We start from the raw sequence: 21,921 nt of genomic DNA on the forward strand, positions 1-21,921 counted from the left end.
CCTTATTTAGATATACGAACTAGGCTGCCTAAATATTACTTCCCCTTTTTTCCTCCCCTCTCTCTCTCTCTCCCAGAAACACAGTAGAGTATTAGTTCCTGGATTCAGAAGATGATGCTCTTCCTGAGGTCAATACAGGCAATGTGACACACTGCATGACTGACATACCACTGACCTGGCAGGAGCTGGCCATCTGAGCACCACTGCGTCCCAACTGAGGTGGAACTCTGCATAAGGATTCCCTGTTTCCTTCTCTGAATCCCTTACTGTGAGGACAGAGGAGAGATCTCTACTTAAAGCTGGAAAAAGAAGTACATCAATGAAGAAATTATAATTTGAATGATGGTGCTAAACAGCAATATAGTACTATAGCCAGTTCTCATGCATAGGACATACTCCAAATTTCTCCAAGGCTTTTTTTCAGACACTCTTTAGGGTCTGATGTAGAATGATACGAAGGTCAGTGCCAAGTCAGTTGTACCTCCTCAGCTTCTAGTTCTGGTCAAGCACTATCCTTCAGCACAAGATTTGTCATATTCTCTTCTAGGATCTCACTTAAAACTACATTTGGTCTTCATCCAGTTTCTGTCTAAATAAGCAATGTGGGGTTTACTACCTGAAATACTGAAAAATACAGCAAATAGCTCTGAAGCCTTCCAAAAAGCCAAGTTATTTCATCAAAGTTGGAAACAGGTGACAGTAAGCTACCAGTACAAATGCCACTGCTGTTTATATCTTCAGTCTTTAAGACAGAAAATGGCCTTATTCTAACAGCAACTTGAATTGCAAGCTAAAGACGTTGTTGCTTGGAACAAGTATCCAAGAACTTCCAAGAAGGAAAATCAGAGTATTTGTCTGTGATATAACCCTACCACAGGAAGAAACACAGACTGCATTCACCAGTCTAACGCAAACTGTGTAGGGGTAAACAGTTTAGAGACTATTATCAGGCACAGCAGTCAATACAAGGTAACATTTCCACTATAATTCCTTTCTTTCTTTCTTTCCTCTCCCCCTTTGGCTTAGTGAATCCAATGAAAGTTTTGAGATGATGAAGATTTCTTCAGAAACTCGACAAAAGAAATGGTTTGGAAGTCTCCAAAGAGATTAGGAGGACAGATGTTCAGTAATTTTTACCTCGCTGCTACAAGAGAAACGACAGAACTGAAGACAGGTCATGGATGCTCCACTCCGTATGCCTCTTACATAAGGATACGGAGCATTACTGGACATACACAAAGTCTCAAAGATTCCTACTACACAAAACCACCATCGTATGCATTATATGGTATATGTACATGCCCAAAGACCTTAATCACTTTTCCTTTTAGTGAAGGACGCTGATTTTTTTTTACTTTAATGAACAGATGAGATTCTAATGATGAGATACCAAGGGTGAAATTGAGCTGCACATTAAAGACATCTATATTTAATTATCTATGCTCTCACTGTAGTCAATGGAAATCAAGTCCATAAAGTCTACAGAGCTACTGAGCATACCTAAGGCAGATAATAGTGGGTAGTTAGTCAAACAGCTCTCCATGCTCTGTTGACTTCTCTATTTCCATTGACTACAAACATAACACACATCACTCTCCTGCAACACCCAAAATAAGCGACTACAAAATGCAGCTGAGACAAAGTTTCATGACTTAATTTTGGATATTAATGATGAAAAAAATTAGACTTTATCATAACTGAACTGTTATCAATGATTTAACAGAAACAGGGTAATCTAGGTTTACGATATCATACTATTTGCATTATTGCATATATACTATTTTACAAAAATAATGAAATCTCAATGAGACTTCAATATCATTCTCATATAGGTAGGGAGAATTGAAGAGAGAAGCATTTCAAACTCAATTATCACAGCTATGCTAATACTTAGGCACAGAAGCCTTCATGTATTGAACAAATTACTTATATAGCACAAAAGTACTGTTATTGTATTTATATTCAGGGGATTATGTGGAGTAAATTCAGAACGAGAGCTTATCAACTTTATTTGATCTATATTTGAATTTTCACACTTGCCAGCTACAGAGAACCAGAAATTTAGCCATTTCTTATGCAGCAGTACAGAATACACAATCTTGTCCTTTAATTACCAGCTCACCTGGAATTAACATCACCGTGTCCAAGTTGCCCATGCTGCCCATATCCAAATGTGTAAACATCACCATTCTCCATCAAAACCACTGGAAAACAACAAAATATTTTTCTGACATATGCATATGACATGGCACTGCACCAGAGCTGATTAGCCTTTCTGAGTAGCACAGTTAATGACTCCTACTGAAACAGTCAGAGATCTACAGTTAGAGATTCCACAGCCCATTACAGCTAGCACCTCTATGCAGGACTAGAGCTCTGCTATGCAGATGTTTTGAACTGACTCAAAAATCGCTTACAAGCTCTGATGCAACTCAATATATGATACTTATAGTCCTTTTCACTGTTGAAGGACAGTGAGTTGCCTTTCATGGCTGGAGGTGATGTGGTGATCTTACTTTAGCCTAAATGTGATTAAACAGCATGAAGTTGTGTCAGGGGAGGTTCAGCCTAGATATCAAGAAAAAGTTCTTCACTCGGAGGGTGGTTGGGCACTGGAACAGGCTCCCCAGGGAAGCAGTCATAGCACCAAGCCTGACAGAGTTCAAGAAGCGTTTGGATAATGCTCTCAGGCACGTGGTGTGACTCTTGGGATGTCCTGTGCAGGGCCAGGAGTTGGACTTGATCCTTGTGGGTCCCTTGGAACTCAGAATGTTCTACAATTCTATGACAGTGTAGTAGGCTACAAAATGATACTGTCAACATTTTAAGTTTTTAACACTCCTGTGTACATACTTATTGAAAATGAAACAAAAAACAGTGAAAACATGTATGACAACATTAAAAAAAAAAATCTATGCTATAATTAACATAGAATTATTTGCTTTTACCTGAATGGTGAAATCCACAACTGACTTGTACAGCTCGCAGTTCACAGTCAAAGCGGACAGCCCCTGGTGGATAGGTTGTGATTTTGCTGGCATCCTTCTCACCTCTTTCTCCACTTCCATCTATAAACAAAACTTATAATTATATCCCCATGTATTCTAAAAAAGTTATTCTAGAATAATGAATAGAACAAGAATAGTAAATAACTCCCCACCCCTCCACTTGTAAGGTAGGAGAGAGAACTCACACAGTAGTAAGAGAGACAGTTCAAAATGTAGCATCAAAGTAGATGTGGAAGACGACAGCAACTCTACTTTGAAACAATGTACTACAAAGGTACAGATAGGAAAACATCTCATCCTCTAAAGTAGAAACTTCCCAAAGAGAAGACAAAAGGAACCAGCAAAACAGAAAATTCAAACTTCAGAAGCTTTGCTTGATAACCATCACTTTCATTCTTCAATAAAATAGCATTATTAAGTAGACAGCACTGCAGTTAAACTCAACAGGCATAGCCTAGTCTACTTTTTTCAATTACTACTTGTGAAGGATTTTACTTGACTCCAACTTGGTCACAGAGGCATTATTTTAAGTAACTAACAACTACCGACACAGCTCATTTCCAACAACACAGTCATACTCACTACAAGAGTGTGTCTGCTTCCTGTCTGTTTCAGTACATTTTTAGACATTGTTTCTGTGATTTCTTTTAATAAGTATGAAGTGCATTATTGGTTCCTAAAGTCAAACTGCTCTCACATTAGACAAAAGCACTGAAGTGAAGTGTATTATTCCTAAACTTCTCGCAAGCCAACATCTTCTCCAGAAATCAGAATGTTTACATCATCTATTAGACTTTAGTTACACTGTGTCTAGCATAGAGAAAGAGAGAAAAATACACAATTCTGACTGTGTACTGCTTTATTAACAAAACATTCAAGGTATTGTTAATTTAGATCTATACTTAGAATTTCTACATGTTTTCCTGAATAATCATCAGTGGAAGTCTGCACTCCAAGACTTTATTATTCCCTGTGTGAAGTACTGCAATTACAGACTTACAAATATTTTTAAAATATAATTCTGCTTTTATACATATTGCTCAAACTTTTCTTCTTATTGCAAGGAAACTGTTGATACAGTAATTTCACCATTTTTTTTACAAACCACTTTTAAAAAATCTTACTGTTTTAGAAATAAAGCTATTTTCTAGTGATGGTTGAGTATAGAAATTACACGAATCTCCATGTAGTTCACATCTATAAAGGAACAGTGCATATAAGTATTAATGTTTTTGAAGAATTAGGTTTAATAGCATAGGTAAAGTATCCCTTTGAAAATGTAGGTGCTCTTTGTCAAAAAGATTTATACTTGCACTTCATGCTGGCTATGTGTGAAATGGACTTGTAAAAGAACTGTCAGTCTCTCAGAACTGCCATGGGATTTTTGAGGTTTATCTCAGTATTTTTGAAAGTCTGCCTGCAGCTTTTTGTGTATTAACAACAAAAGCAAATACAAAGAAACAGAACTATTAAACAACAAACCATCCCCCCGCACCCCAAACATACAGTTTTCCTCCTAGTCCTGTAATTCTGCCGTAACAAGCTCACATTATTTTATTTAACAATTTGACTATTTCTCAAATACAGCACCTTTGAACTTTTTATGCCTACTTTTGCATTAAACTCTATATGCCAAAGTAATCAAGAGATGCTTCTAGCCGCTAATACTACCACCAGAATTATTTAGTCAGCAAGCAGCCTACTTACTGCTTCCCTATTTCAGACAAGATTTTTGGACAGGAGCAGAAAAAAGCTAATTATTCTGAAAGTCTACGTGTGGCCCGTGTCTCCTCTCCTCCCTCAGACACTGATTACTAACAAAAAAGTTCTCCCATTGTGTAAATGCACTTCAATAACCATCTGCCAGGAATGCACATGTCCAGCAAAAATGTGTCATGGCTGCATGTACTTCCTACAATGAAACAAACTGGACACAGTAACCATGTCAGCCATGCAAAGTCATATTAACAAAATTTAGCAGCAGTTGTACTCTGGTCACAAAACAGTGGCACATCAAGTGATTCACAGCCATTTAAACAGTTACATATGCATTTTCTGCCTCACTATAAGAAAAACATACTGCTCTAAAGAGCTTCAACAAGTACTAATAAAAAGTTGAGGATTGCTGTTTTCTCAATTGATAAATACGTGATACCAACTTTAAATAAAACATGATTCTAAATATATTCCCATTTTCTCCAAACTTGTAAATGAAAGTATAACACAATACCGCCCTTGAGGAAACACTAAATGTCAATGTGCAAGACATAGAGACAAGTACCTTCACATGAAACAAGTTTTTCAATTCCTTATCTGAAAAATAAATTTATTTTAGAGGATAAAGTTTTTCAAAGTTGGCATTTTCAAATACCAAAGCTAACTTCTCAAACCCTTTAAGAACACAGGAATGGAAGCAACTGTATTCGACACATATTTTACTTTGTTTAAGCGTGAAATCTGCAACCTGAAGAGGGAACTCCTCTCAACCTTCTTTGTGTGGTTAGTAACTGTCTCAAGAGTTTTGAATTGTTTGGATCTTCAAAACTTGATAAGCACTTTATGCGTCTCAAGGAACAGCTCTTAACTATGGAGATACACACTTGCTTTTCTTCAAACAACTGTGCTCATATTCATTTCATAAAAAGTAATATCAAAACCACTGTTTCTGAAATGGAAGCATAAAAAGACTACCGAAGCAGAGACTCTTTTTGTTGAACAACTGAAGCTGTTAAACAGAGTAAGTTAGTATATCCAGTGTTCTCCAACTGGGCTACCACTGAAACTTGGATGACTCCACCTCTCAGAGAGATGCAAGCAAAGGAAAAGCTCTGAGGTGCTTCCTGCTGTCAGCACCAAGGGGTAGGCTCCATGAACAACTTCACAATGATGGGTTTCCATCTTTGATATCTCATACAGGTGGGGAAGGAAAGCAAGATAACTGGAAATACAACCAACCAATACCCACTACCACTCCATTTTCCTTAGGAAGTTCTTAACTCCTGAAGGCAATTTTTCCCCTATGTGAAACATACTTTAAACGTCCTCTTGGCCAACATGGCTGCCACAAAAAAACCTACTGCTTTCCGGGAACAAAGGAAAAAGCTTATACAGCCCCAACAGCAAGGGAAGTAACAAGCTATAAATGAGAGTTCTTCTACCAAAAAAAAAAAAAACCAAAACAACCCCAACATCATTACAGCATGCCATTTTGGACTCTTGGTCCAGATTAGAGGAAAACCATTTTATTAGGATTCCTCAGCAGCAGTAAAGGTCGCATTTCATTTCTCACTGACCATCCATCTTTGGAGGAGGGAAAAAGCACTTCTAAAGATGTTAAATACATGTCTTCACCCCACAGATGAAAAGCTTTAATACGACTGTACATAAAAAATTTTTATAAAAACTGTCTCTCTTCAGACCATTTGCCAAAAAATCTTTCTTCTGTTTACACAACTAAAACATATTGGTCAAGACTGCAATGTTCCACCTTCACAGAATGTTTTGAATGTCTTAATACAATTTACACACTCTATATACATGTTTATAGATGTTCAAGTATTTTGAACAAATCAGCCTGTGCCTGCAGATTCTTGGTTGTCCACCACAGGCTTCAGTTGAAATATCTGTAACCAACTTTATAGCTACAGTGCTATAAAGTGATAATAAACTTGCATTCTAATTATAAACTCAGTCTTAGATGTAGGTTTTCATTGTCAGCTCTCTCACTCCAATGAGTGCTTCACACAGCAAAAAAGATAAAACGTAAATTACAAGTAATTTTTCTTGAACATCTGATAATTTTGTATTAGCATTTGCAAAACGGTTGACATATATCTTGTTCCATCCGTGCAGGTTCAGCTTCATCTATTCTTTGTCCTTTTGAGGGTATTTGTTTCACATTTTTTAGAACATTTGCCACTACTTTAAAATACAGAAAAAAGGTGGCATTCACTTGCAGAATCTTTACTGACACAATGAACTTACTTACTTTTTAATTGTTACTCAGTTAATTTCTGCAGGTTAGAAAATTTTACAGACTTTCATTATTCTGTTTTACTCAGATCTCCAGTGATGAAGTCCATGGGGACTGGAGATGCAGACTGACAATTCATCACCTCTTTAAAGAATGAGGATGAAGCACAAGCTCATTTTTCTTTCTAGTGTCAAAGCACTCCATGAATACCAAGAAGGCGGTACCTAATCCCTTCTATTTATTCTTGTGATGCTGACACAGACACAGATCAGAAACACTATGATTATACTTAATATGCATTTTTTTGTAATAACAGGGATCTTGATGTGCAGACCCTATAAATGTACAAAGAGAAAATGACAATGGCAAGATTTCTAGAAAATGGTTGTTTTAATGAAGTAGGAGTTTTCAACTGGACAATCCAAGAAAAGAATTTGACAAGTGATAAACATGTAGATTCTTAGGAAAAAATTCTTTACCGTGAGGGTGGTGAGACACTGGAACAGGCTGCCCAGAGAAATTGTGGATGTCCCATCCCTTAAAGTGTTCAAGGCCAGGCTGGGTGGAGCTCTGAGCAACCTGGTCTGGTAGAAGGTGTTCCTGTCCACAGCAGGGGGCTTGGAACTAGATTGATCTTTAAGGTCCCTTCCAACCCAATCTATTCTATGATTTGATAATATGTACAAATAATATCAAATATACTTTTTATATTAGACCATAACTGTCAGTCCTAAAGAAGCTGTCCACATTCAAGTTAAAATGTCATTATCAAGAGAAGTTCTGCAGCTGCAAGTGTAGAAGTGGGAACAGGTCAGTACCAGCATGTTTGGTACTGGTCTCATCAGTACTACCAGTTGAACTAAATTTTCATTGCCCAAAGATCTTGAAGGTCTGGTTGGTGTAAAGACTAACGAGACTACTATAGGAGAAATATCTGAAGTAAGGATGATGGTTTGGAAAGCATCACCTTCAAAAATAAACAAAGAACTTGCTGATTTCAATGTTAAAGTGTTCTTTTACTGAAGTCAACATCTCTGCCTCATTGCTCTATTATTGATTTTACATTCTGTGTCTAGAAAAGAGGCATGCCTTCTAAGATAAAAGATATAACTCATCTTTTGCACAATTCTCACCTTGCCCATTACTTTGATAAAAACCCACTTCACCAGTTTTTCTTTTTCCCTTGAAACCTCTTCTGGAAGTGAAGGGGCATTTCTAGTTTCTAGTGGAATTTATGGCTGTCTTTTGAGAGGATATCTTCTGAAGCATATAGCCTTCCTCAAGGAAAAATAAATGCTCAGTTCTATAGAGCACATCTGAAAAAAATCTTTGCACAATACAGACCTTTGCACTGCTCATACAACTCCAAGAAGCAACATAAACCTCAAACTGACACCAATGAATATACTTCCTGTAAGGAAATAAGTGAGTTGAAGTGAACTCCAACAACTAACAGGAGCTGAAAAAATAAAGATGTAGGCAGGATGAGCATACTCCTTATACACCTGCCTGTGGAGTCAAGGGTTTGCAAGCAGTACAACTAGCAGTAATACGCAGTTCAAGAACACTGGTCATCAGCAAACTGTCACTCAAATGACAGCACTCAGGTTCAGTATGTTTTGTCTTTCAGTACCCAGTCTCTCTCAGTGAGATCATGGTAGGTTATTCTACTTAATCCATCAAGACTTAAAGCTCACACTATATGCCTTCCAAATAAATGGAATATGTGTTATACGGATACAAAGGACCAGATCTTGCTTTCATTTCCATAAAATAAACTTAAGATGATTTCATGATCCAGTATGTTCATAACTAGGCAGGCCTATCACCCACCCACATTGAAAATGTATCCCAAAAGGCTTCAAACTATCATACAATTTGTTTGCATACATGCCAAATACTATCAGCAACTTCCATTAATTCAACTAAAATGCCATACTAACAATTCTTTTAATATTTAGCTATTCTCTAAAAAATAGCTGAAGCGTGATGGGCTCTGGCCATTTTAGGAGCTTTCAACTTATCAGGACTGTAATCTCCATTTTACATATTTATCCAGCTCAACTTTAATAAATTCAGTTGAAATTTTTAGTAATACACATAATTTAAGTAATCACATATTTCTAAATATATATATAAATAATTTATATCTGAACAAATTACACATTTACAAATCCAAGATATAATGAACTGGCTTGGCAGACATACTAAAATGTCTGACATATCAGACACCTTCTCACACTCTGCAAAAGCCTTTTCACTCAGGAATATTTCAGGGTAAAACCTGTACTTTGACTTGTATTCTCCCCACTCAAAACTAGCAAAAAGTAGTGTTTATATTATTTTAAATATTTTATTTCTGCAAAACGCTTGTTGAAAGACAACCTACCTATGAAAAAAATTTATGCCAGAATTAACAAGTCTGGAATTGACATGCTGAAGTAATCACCCTGTATATACAACACGAAGGCTCAAAAAAACCCAACACAAATGCAGTGCAGCAGTCTGAGTCACACTAAGGCACTAAAGTCCCTACAGTAAAATTAAAGAATGTTAGGAATGAGACAGCATTAAAATGAGAAAAGACACACAGAAAGACAATGCATATTTCATTTAAAAAAAAAGGAAGAAAAACAAAGATAACACAGACTAATGAACATGTACACCTTTTAAAAAAAGGTCAACATTTAAATGCATTTTCTTTCTCCTCAGGTAACAAGATACTAACAGAAAGAAAGGCAGAACTCATTTTGTGCAGTTCTTTGAAAAGACAGATGCAGCGCATGGTAGGAGTGACTGGGAGGATGGGTTTATTTCCACCCTAGCCAATAAGGAAGACCAAATACCTTTGTGCTTGTCCCGTTTATGCTTTAGCTGTGCTGGATGGGGTCTGATTCTGGCTAGAGCCTGCTCTCGATGGTTCATAAAAATAGGACCAGGAAATACAAGGGGGCCTGAGGAGAAACATTTTGCACATGCATAGGAAAGCTCACAAAATGGAAACAGTGTGTTAAACAAAATTCAAATTAAAAGCAATGAAAAAAACATAAAGAATAATTATTATATAGTAATCTTTTCTTAAATTCAAAATGCCTTAAAAGAAAGTTGCCATTTCTTGATAATAGGACCAAATATTACACAAAGAAATAATAAATATCCCACAGTGACAGTTTTACCTGAACCTCTAAGTATGTGTACTCCAAGCAATGGAAATACAACAGACTCACACTAGAGTAAAATTTGATAGCAAATATCCATTATTGTCTTTATTAGATAAAAATAATATTATTATGCTTTACATCATACAATATTACATTCAAAATACTGATTTGGAATAATACCATCAGATCAATGTTACATTTAAAAAACGTAATCATAAAACTGTTCACAATTAATATATTTAAAATGCAGAGGAATCAATTATAAAGAAAACAACTACCCAAAACCAACTCTTCCATTAAGAAAATTTTTCAAATCATATGACTTTTTTCTTATCTATTTATTTGAAATCTATTTATTTTTAAAATATTTTTCCATCTATGTAAAGGTCTTAAAGAGAAGATCTGATTTGAAGAAAGCAATGGTACCTGTATTTAAAATTTTTTCCAAAACACTTTTTCTTTTTAAAAATCTAGACTTAGGTATTGATGTACTATGTTTAACTGAGGCTGAGTATATGTAGATCATGAAAAAGTGGTTGGTTTGTTTAATCTGTATTTCTCCTCTGTTTTATAGGTTAAATACGAAACCAAGAATTCTTCGGAGGCTTCTCCTTCTTTCAGAAGTCTCACATTTAATCAAAACCATGAATCAGGTGCAACCAATTCTGCCAAGTGACACTCCATTCCATGGGTTCCCAAATCCAGTCACTATATGGACTGTAAACAAAAGCCCCCCCATACTGGGCTTTAAGTCACGTTATAAACAGATTACGTGAAACTTCAAAAACAAGTATTCCTCCTCCTGCTACAAATTCACTGATATTCTCATTCCTCAGATGACCTGTATTAACAAGACCATGTAGACTAACTTTTCATAAGTGCCCACTGTGTCAGGTTTCCTGCTATCACCTTTAGACCATCAGTTCCTTCATGCTAGACAGTATGGACAAAAATTTAAAGTTAGGCCAGATCTTTGTAGCTTTAGAACCTTCAAATGAAGAAACTTGTCTTCACACAGCGAAGTTACCAAATTTTAGCATTAACTTCAAAACCAAAATGAAAAATGTTTTAAAAACACAGTACTGTCTTGTCCCCCTAGCTCTGAGATTCACACAAGTGTTAGATAATATAATGGCCCCAAACCTCTTTAATCGTGTTTGTTTCTACACACAACATAGAATTTTTATTTTGGTTCTACTGTATTTATCTGGACTCTTTATCCCAGAATAAGTACCCTTGTTATTTAAGAACTCCTTCTGATAAATCAAGATCATAATTTGCTTTACCTTCATCTTGCAGATTCTTCCTTCAGTTCTCTTGCTATTGCTCCCTCTTTTTAGTCCCCTCTCAATTGGAGCTTCCATTTTATATATATATATATATTTGGGAAAAATTACTTTCTACCAGGCCACCAGTGTTTAATAATCTACTTTACACAGTTTAGACTTAGACAATAAATTACACTTTGCTTCTTACCAAGCTGGAGGAGAAATACTGAGAAGTTCACTGAGGCACACTAGAAAAAGGCAAGAAAGGGGAAAGAGACAACTGGCAAGCAGATTATGAAAGATAAAAATATTTGAAAATCAAATGATACAGAGGAAAGGTGAATGAACAGAAGAAAATAAGAAAAAAGTAATGGGACTTACTGAGAAGTTCCTAATGAAATTAAAAGCCCAAGAAATATAGAACAGACAGGACAATATGACAAAAGTAAAACTTGTATGAAAAAAGTTGCAAAAAGAGATGCAGGGATTGCAAGGAGTGTGGCTTTAAATGTGTGGATCTAAGATATTTGTGGGTGACTGAACAGAAGAAGTGATCTCTAGACAACTTAGGCAAAGATTCTGAAGTTCCAGAAAAGGCCTGCACAAGAAACAATGAAGGTAACAAGACACAGCCCTGAAGGCAGCCTTTGGCATTTTTGTGCTAAGAGCAAAGAGCAGAAAAGAAGTGAAGTACATTAGGATGAGTAAAAGAACTACAGGAGATTTGGGGGAGACAGAAAATGTTTAGGAAGCGTAAGAGGCTGTCAGCTTCAGCATGGTGCTAGCACACAGATGTCATTAGTTTCCAAGTTACTCATCTGAATTGCATGTCCCTAACCAAGATGACAATTCTGTACCAATAAAACCTGACTGGGCAGGATTTATCTGTGTTTCTGAATATTCCTATGTACTCTACATTTACCATTATTAGAAATGAACTTGAACCCAAAATAAAGTTCAATGCCATGTATCTTCAGCTCATAATAATTTGTACCCAAATCCATGTAACGCAAATCTGTCATCCTCCTTGGCTTTTTGTGCATGCCAAATCCATAACACCATCATATAATAGGAAACATCTACATTTTGATCACTTTGTGACGCCTGCCTCCTTGGTCACATGCTGGTAAGATGTAAAGTACCTCCCTGTCCCTCCAAAATAACAACGCAGGAAACAGAACACCAGAATAATTCATACAGAGCACATCTGCCCTCTGCTTACATCTGAAGTTGTCTGTACAATGGGAGCAGAGTTCACGTACTATGAATTATCCAGCCATGCATTAGACACTTTGTTTATTTTGTTAGAAAATGCCTGCAGAGTATTATTTGGAAAACTGTTCTAGAAGCTTCTAACATAGATCTGCACGGGGAAAAATGATCTATCACTATTCTCAATTATTTTAGAAGCTCAAGTGACAGATCAGCAAAGGGGAGTCACTGTAGACTACAGACCCGCTGTTTTAAATCAGTTGCTATATGATGGAAAATAACATTCACGCTCTCCCTTGGTTTTGTCATAGACTGTTTTATCATAGTTAAGCTGCAAGGTTAAATAGCCCCAGCCAAGGGAATGTCAAGATTAGCTTTTCTCTCTTGGTCCTACAAGATTCAAGCCTTTCAAAAAAGACATTGTTTGGTAGTGAATTGAAAGAGTAAAGGAGAAAAATATTTAACCACAGAAGTAATTTCATTTTCTAGCAAACAGAATGCATTTATTAAGTCATACAGTGGACTACAGGAAAATGTACACAATTGATTTCATCCTACATGCACTTGCATGCTTGTGCAATTTCGGTCATCTAAGCACTTATGCACTACTATCAAAGAGATTAATGTTTGATTTTATATTACACATATTTTGGTTTCTTCTACTAACTACCTTACCCTAAACAAATGCTATTTGGTAAGCTGTGATTACAGAAGACTGAAATTAATTATCTCAAATGCTGACTTCCACATCAGCGCACAGAACATAACAGGCTACCTAAAAGATAGTACATGATCACATGTGTCATGAGGTACAAAGACAAGCAGTGTAAATCAAGGTAGCAGAGCAAAGTCGTAGGTGTACAATCTTCTGTTGTAAAAAATTTTTAGCTTCTTGAATCCTTGTAAGAGACAAAGCATATTTCTTTTTTGTGGTGGTGGGGTTTGGTTTTTTCAATAATAAAATAGGGAAGCAAAACCTTAATATAGAAAAATAGTTATCTAATATGTCAACAGGTGACAAATGTTAAAGAAAAATATTTCAGAAAATAGAACTGGAGACAAATGCTTGGTTTCAGTTCCACTAGAAGTGGAAAACATTATACTGAGATAATGTCCCACCTCTACAGTCTTAAACAAAATTTAATATTCCTATGAGGCACAGATAATAGTTACGAAGCATGTTCTTTAAAACTGTATTTTTTCAGACTAAGAGTAGCAATTTATTTTTAAGTCAGAAATATGCATGGAGAATATCATTGTGCTGTGTAAGCACTAAAGTTAATTGCAGTTTGCTACTTTTGCTCAAAAAATTGAAAATAAAGACAGGATACATGTCTCTTCCTGTAGTCTGAAAGTTCTTTTCTACTGATGATTAAATTGTACAAATCAGATGTGGAAGAAAAATTATTAAGGCCTTTCAAAGCCAAAGAAGAGGTGCAGGTTAGCCAAAACAAGCATGAAAGGCAATATGGGAGTAATAGAGAATGAGATGGAAGTAGAATGCATGATAATCTTAATTTTTGCACTTTCTCCCTTCGGAATACTTGACTTTGTATATATTGTTAAATAAATATGAAAGATGTATCTCTGTATATAAATACATAAAGTAAATTAAAACAGCAAATATTAACCAGAACTGTTCTCATTGAGTCTACTGAAAATCCGAGTTCTAAAACTATAATAGAAATACAAACATTTCTACTTTAAACATCGGTTTTACCAACAATAATCAGCTCTTGCAGAAAGGAGTCACAGACTCAAATACAACAACGTAATTTCATAGAATCATACCTGCTGGTTATTAGGGACAAAAACCTACAGCTTTGTCTTGAAAGCATTCTTGGAAAGAAAGTCATGTATGTAAAAAGGCAGAGGATTTTTTGATTGGTTTTTATTTGTTTAGAGAACTCTGAAACAAATGTAACCTTCAGGTGTTGAAAGTATCAAAATAAATATTTAACTAAAACTACAGAAAGAAGCTACACCATTATTTAATACAGAATATTGCATTTGAATAGATATTTCTGCTGTGTATCTAGGTACATGTTCAGCAATGAACAGAGAATAGTGTTACTGACAAACTGATTCCAAGCTCTGAGTGGCTTGTGCAGATCTTAAACAGGTTCACAGGATATTTGGCCTACCATGGTAAAACTAATTACTGAATTAACTGAATCAGTTACACTTCAGAAAAACGAAAAAATGCCCATATATAGGCGGTCTCAGATAACTTTGTCTCAAAACACAGCAGCTTTGACTAAAATTAATAAATTTCCTGTGGGTTCTTTTGTTGTTGCAAGTAGAATAAGACTGATGAAAAATAATTTTTCTTTTTCTATTAGGGCATCAAAAGCCAAATCTTGATTAATTACACACCAAATCTGCATCTGAGTAATGATCACCTAAAGGTTTTTACATCATAGGCTGAGAAAGAGTAGTAGTGAAGTACCAGTGAAACATGAGACCACTTATTATCACCATACTAAGAACCCTTTCTGTATTTTTTAGCTTATTAGTTAAATACAGTTTAAAAAGCTGTTCTCACAGTCTTCTAAAAAAAAAAAAACCCTGGAGTTATCTTCAAGTGATAAATTGAAATCTTTGACTATTTCTAAATTCTATTACTTCAAATATGAATCTGAAAAAGTTGCAGGAACAGCTTTCAAGATTACCTCCCCCAGTAAACGCTAATCTTAGGTTCATTACATTAATTGTACAGTGAGGCCCACAGATTTCTATAATCCGTGAAGGTTTAATTTAATGCCCCCACGGGTAAAAACATCGGTGTTTCATAGGAAAGGAAATATAATCTAACCATAATCTGAACATTCTAACATACAAAAATTCCTCATTACCACAGAAAACAATGAAGCGCAACTACTAGTGCAACTACTTCCATACTCATCTCTCACATCATGCTCCAAACCAGTCTGAAAAACAAAAAATTTCATCATGTGGTATATCAGCTCCTTGACTAATTATCAAAATGACAGTGAAAAGCTGAGATAATTCCATGAATAATTATGTTGAGATATTACATTTTAGTATAGAAGCTGTGCTGAATACAGCTGGCTTTATTTCTGAAAAGGTGATACACCCAACTCAAAAATGTGGGAATTGATTCTGAACCCTCTTTACTGCTCCTGTCACAGCCATTAAGCCAGAAGCAGAAAAGTAGTGAATGAAGTAGCTCGTTACCACTGTCACAGAAAGGAGCAAAGGTCACCTGAACACACTGTACATACTTGTTGCACCAAAAAGAACAAAGAAATATAATCCATATTAAGCAACTTTCAAGTTTTTTGAAATAATTAATTTATTATCCCACATTCAAACACTTCTTTTCCACTGTTAATTTTAAGGATCTCTTTTTTCACTGAACAAAACTTCTTTCTTAAGTGAAGCAACGTGAATAGCTGATTCTAAACATAAAAATTATTTACTAGTTACAATTCTATGATAGCAAGTCTAATCTAATCTGCTGTGACTCATTTCAAGATAAAAACCAGAGAAATCTTCAGGATAAGCACCTAAAATTTCTGAAGTTATTTACCACTCATTGTGGTGCTGCTGAACAGCATATATACAGGTTCCTTACAAAAGTGCCAGGCTACCTGAACGATATTTGAGAAGTAAGTCAATTGGTTGTAATAGTAGCATTGACATTGCAGCTGTTAATGACAACTACTTCTACCCAGAATATCTAAATACAGAGTTCATATTTTCAGACAAATGCAAATAAAGATGAGCATTCTCATCTTCCATACAAGAGACCATAACTGACTTCAGGAAGGAGTTAAATGAATGCCATACCTGTAGACATAACCATCACTTTCTCCCTTAATTCAAGTGGATTGCTAGAACATATTTTTAAACCAGAAGTCACCATAACAGGAGTAAATACGGAGTTTTGGTAAAGAAGCACGAACAATTAGACCATTTAAAAAATCTGCAGTGTGGAAACCAGTAGACTTCCAGCACTTGTGCTCTTACACCTCTGTCCTAAACTTTACTCCGATTACAACAATAATAAGGCAAATGCACAAGAGGTTTCTTTGTGATTTTTTGACTGTTTTATTTGCGTGACTGTTTTAGGAATGAAATATTCCTATTTACTTGAAAAGCTTTCCTATGTTGAAATGCTTACAAAACATTCAATATCTGATGAAAATATTTGTACTGAATGAAGGTCATCGCCTGTAACTCAAGAGTGAGCAGCAACATTCAGTGATGGTTCCTATTCCCCACTGTGATAAACTACACACACTTTGTTTCTAATAAAAAGAACAAAAGACATGCATTAACACACTACAACCCAGAAATCAGAATCCTGACAAACTAAATGCTGTGTACATCACGGAAAGGCCCTAACAGAGCTAATCTGGTCTTTAACTGACTAAGCAATGTTTTCAGAAAACTGAAAGGTTAGAACTTTCTTTGGATCTCTAAACAGCTACTTCTTTAGCAAGGATTTATTCCTTTACATATGCACAAATACTAGAACTTCTTGGAAGAACTAAGCGGCCTGCCTATTCTTTTAACATTAGTATAACCAAGTTTTTTCAGACCGCAAAACTTTTTGCACACAAAATCTAGTATACTATTTAAATGTTCTTGTTTTTCTCTTATGAAAAGAGGAGCACCATAACAGTTGTCAAGAATGGTGCTATTCTTTGCACCAGTTCATGGAAAACTGCAACATCTGGATGGAGAAGCAAAAAAACCGCCAACTTGTTAACCTGGTGATGCAAATCAAGATTAATTATCAAATCAAATACTCATAAATCAAGATGTCTAAGTATTTGTGAAACACTATTCCCAGCTTTATCACATCAGTAATTCCAAAGCAAAACAGGAGACTAATCTCCAAGTCTTCCAGCTAGGCATACCCACTACCTCCTTGCAGCCACACAGGTACAGAATTTCAATGCTCTTTTGATAGAGAATATAATATGAACATGTGCAACAAGCTGGCCAGCAATATCTTTTTATCTACAGTCCCTATACACTCATCAAACCAACAATAAAAATACATCCCTGATACTGTTAACCTGACTTGTATTTTTGTTTGAGACAGATGGCATACAGAAGGGATCAGCTGCTCTAGTTCTACTTCTAACCACAGAAATAGAAGCAAACTTAAATGTTTCTCTGCTACTCTTCTTTTTCTTTGAACTGAAATTTACCTCCCAGATCTGTCATCACTGATGGGTTGAACAGCAGCACCTTTCAATAATGTCCAGGCATTCAATGACGAATTAAGAAAAAATTATTGTTAGCTGCACCTAATATTTGCCAGCAGCATGCAATGGAGCTCCAACATGACCTAAACAAAGGCCTTCCCTCTCCCCCTCATAGCTAAAGTTAGCCATTAAGATTCAAAGAAAAATAAATATTCCATCCTTTTCCATACACATAGACAACTACAAGCTTTCTCTTCTTTGTTGTTCTTTATTTGTGGTGAAACCAGTAATTTCTTAATGCAAGTGAAATAAAGACGTGATTTGATTCAGTGGCATAGAGTCTAAGCTGGATCACAAGGCGCATTTTGTGTTTGAATCAAACCAGTATCTAATTCATTAAAGAAGAATCAAAATGGTATTTACTAACACAGCAGGAACTTGAAGATCATAATGTCCCAATAAGTTGTTATTCTTCTCAACACACAATAATTTTACCAACCACATCATGGTTCTTCACAAAAATATAGTTTCTATCAGTCTAGATCTCTCAACTTTTGCCAGATAAAGACACTGAGCTATTTTAAAACAAGAAGAGTACTGAAAACCTGTTAAGGTACATACTGTTTGTGTAGAAAATCAACACCAAGGTAGATAATACATAAGAAAATTTTGAAAAGTGGCAGCATTTTGTTTTTTGATTCAGTTTGTGTCAAATTTCTCATGCTATGCAAATACAGAAAGGTAATTTTAGAAAAAGAAATTTTGCTTACTATAATACAACAGAAATTGAATAATTTATTATAGTAATTAAATAATTCATATTATAGGTAAATTGCACTGAACAGGCTTGCAGTCTTTTCATCTCTTCATATAAAAATGTTTTAGCATCTACATATTAAAAAACTATTATTCAACTAGGAAACAGCAAAAAAATATAAATTGACTTGTGAAAGCAATATAAAATCCTCTTTCGTCACGATTAAAATTCTGGTTCTTATGCACAGACTTTGTTAAATATACAGATTTTTCCCAATTTTCTAAAAGCATGCTAGGTAACATAAGCTAGCTATTTAGAATCTGATTTTAGTTTGATTACTGTACTGCCTCACTGAAGGAAGACTATTTTCATTCCTAGAAAACAGACTAAGTAGTTTCTTAAGCTACTCAAGCCTCTTCTCAAGAAGTCACTTACCTCTTCCCTCTTCCAATCTGTGTCTCCTATTGACGCGTTGCCGCTTTTCTTCTTGTCGTAACTGAAGGTGTTCTTCAATATTAACTCCAGGAACAGGGACAGCTAAATAGATTAAGAAAATAAAATATGTAAAATTATGTTTAAGATTGTTATGATGGCAAAAACCCCTGTAAGTTGTTAAGTAAATGAAAACTGAAACCTACTTACAAGCTGCTCTTTACATGGCTCTGATAATAATGAAAGGACTTAAGAAAATTTGGAGAAGTTTTAGGTTTTATTTCCTAATTTCCTGGTTTTCATGAATCTGGCAATTCCAAAGTCACTGAGCAGTACTTAGTACTTAGGCATATACATATCTATATTAAGGTATGTGTTGTCATGGTTGTCTCAATTCTCCCCTAAAAAGTTTCAGAAAGTGTTATTATTAAACCAAGCCCAAAATGGTTTATATTCTTAAAACATTTCATATGAACTAGCCCTTTTTTGGTTTAAGAATGCTCAAGTCCTGATATAAGCATTATAGAAAAATTTTCACATACCAAAAAGGACAAGAACAACTTTGTAGTATCAATATTAGTATCATAAGAGCACAGGTCACAAAGTGGCACAGATATCTATAATATGGGTAAGCTTAAAACATTTCATGTAACAGAATGATCCCACTTTGCTACATAACCAACAAATAAATCTGACCGATAAACTCCATTTTATCCATTTTAACAATCTTATACTGAAACTGTCCTGTAATAATAAAGTATGTAAACAAATGTACTGAGGAGAAAAAAGGTGCAGTAAGAAACAGAATTAAAAGCCATCTTGCTAATTTCGTATCACTTACCCAGCAAGAGATCTAAAGGTATCATCTCTTTCACAGCATCAAGGATTCCTCTTTGCCTTGCTTCCTGGCCATCCAGTTCTCTAGCACACGCCTTGCAGCACCCACATACGGCACAGCCTGACTCACCTGAGCCACAACCACAGATTCTGCAGCAAACAGAGTTGTTTTATTACTGTCTTTTATTTTCATGCATCACTGATGCCTTGGTAATTAAAACATACATTATTAGTTTGCTTTATCTGTGGACATGTAAATTTTCCTGAGATAAACAGAAAGAACTGCTGTTGGCATGTCCTGGCATGATGCCAGGACCATATGCTGACCATACACTGAATTGACTTCTCAGCATTAACTTTTCTTCATTTAATTTAATGTATATCACGTAAAAACATGAACAAGGAAACAAGAAGCACATGAAATGCTGGAGAAGTAGCAATGGTGTTATGTAAAGCAGTGGCCCTTTATGCAGCTCAGCTCAGAAGTAACAGATAAAAGCAACTGGAACAGCAAGATAAAAAACTTCCATCAAAGGACAAAGAAAGGTTATCCTGAGCCAGTAGCTCTGTCAAGAGACAGATTTATATTGGTGCTCATATCCAACAGCTCCTAGTAGAGAACTCTATGCTAAAGTAAAAAAACGTATTTAAAACTAAATTACCTACAGCCATCACAAGCTATTTACAAAAAAATTGAATGTATTTCTGATTTTAAAAGAACATACTCTTTTAGCTATGTTACTTTAGATTTCAGTTTAAAATACATCAGCTCAGTTTACACTCAATACATGCTTTAGCCACTCAACACACTGCATCACGCACATTTCCACACATTTGCTTACCCTCCAGGTACTCTATCAGGACGCCCACTACTAACACAGCTAGCTCCATAGCCTGTGCAATCTCCACATACAGTGCACACCATACACTGCTCCAACTTCCATTTATGCATGCCTGGAGGACACATCATGGACTTCTCATCTTTTTCATCCAGTTCCTCTTCCAGGTCTTCATCCATTGCTGTAGCCATGTTCTCAACTCCAAAACCTAATTAGGATATTGAAACAAGAAATAGTTGTTTTCCAAGGCCAACAAAGAGAGTTCTGGTTACCCAGAGAGGTGAAGTCAGGTTGGACAGGGCTCTGAGCAACGTGATCTTTAAAAGGTCCCTTCCAACCCAAACTATTAAATGTTTCTATGAACAGTGGCTCCTGTGGAAGCTCTGAAGAACACTCTCAAATCAGGTTTTAAAAGGAATGACTAGGTATGCCTGATTTGCATGCTCAGCCAGCACAATGACAATTTTGAAATCTCTCTGCACCTGGGCTGGGGTATATAGGTAGGTTTCAAAACTAAAAGGGAAATGAAGCACTTCTATTCAGTATAGAAGTAACAGGTCATTTACTTGTCACGTAAAATATTCCATTAGGCAAAGGTGAATAGGTATGACTTTTTCATACCTCTATTTAGGAGTAACTCAAACATTCAGTTCTGTGGAGAAAGATGTAGACTTGCATTCACATCCTGTTTAAGCAAATGACAACCTCAAGACTGAATGCAAACAAGGAAAGGTAGAAAATGTTTTCTTACTAAGACAGTGGCACATAGCAAGACAAAGAGGATGTGGTTTGGTTTTACTCATTTGTTTTACAGAAAAGCTTTTCTACTGACAGAAAGTAATTAAGTTCTGTTCTTCGTGGGTTTTTTTAAATTTTTTTTAAACATTACTATGTTTATTAGTATGTGCACAACACCAAATACCTGAGTTGAAGTGAAAGCATTCATGCCTGTTTGTTTTTTTAAGCACGTTGTATTTACTTAATTAGTACTGGAATTACATTTTATAATAAAATGTTTAGCTTTGGTTTCACGTGGGATATTTTGCAGCACACAAAACAAAAGGAAAAATCTGGGTCCCACACCTTTTCCTCCCTGGCTCATGGAGCCTGTGTCTCGTCCACACTGTCCTTTATTATTTACACCGAATGTCCAAACTTCCCCGTTCTTCATTAACACACAGGTGTGAGCTTTGCCCATGGCTACTTGAGTCACAAAATGGCCTTTCAAATCTGTTACTAAACCTGGAAGAC

General features: G+C 35.7%; 1 protein-coding gene across 18 annotated transcripts in view; it reads right to left on the minus strand.

Annotated features, from left to right (window-relative positions):
• Nucleotides 1–21,921, minus strand: part of MYCBP2 (MYC binding protein 2) — a 178,923-nt gene that overhangs the window by 107,376 nt on the left and 49,626 nt on the right. For 15 of the 18 annotated variants that reach the window (XM_064645942.1, XM_064645939.1, XM_064645941.1 and 12 more), the window contains exons 14-20: nucleotides 21,754–21,912; nucleotides 20,674–20,878; nucleotides 19,836–19,981; nucleotides 18,998–19,099; nucleotides 9,828–9,935; nucleotides 2,949–3,068; nucleotides 2,123–2,204 (exon numbers count right to left, since the gene is read on the minus strand). In XM_064645942.1, the coding sequence (XP_064502012.1) occupies nucleotides 2,123–2,204; nucleotides 2,949–3,068; nucleotides 9,828–9,935; nucleotides 18,998–19,099; nucleotides 19,836–19,981; nucleotides 20,674–20,878; nucleotides 21,754–21,912 (922 nt within the window). Of the gene's footprint in view, nucleotides 1–175; nucleotides 300–2,122; nucleotides 2,205–2,948; nucleotides 3,069–9,827; nucleotides 9,936–18,997; nucleotides 19,100–19,835; nucleotides 19,982–20,673; nucleotides 20,879–21,753; nucleotides 21,913–21,921 lie in introns of those variants that run through there. The other 3 variants (XM_064645933.1, XM_064645944.1, XM_064645943.1) reach the window with 3 other exon arrangements.

Source organism: Pseudopipra pipra, chromosome 2 (assembly GCF_036250125.1).
Source record: "Pseudopipra pipra isolate bDixPip1 chromosome 2, bDixPip1.hap1, whole genome shotgun sequence".
In the NCBI taxonomy this organism is placed as follows: Eukaryota; Metazoa; Chordata; class Aves; order Passeriformes; family Pipridae; genus Pseudopipra; species Pseudopipra pipra.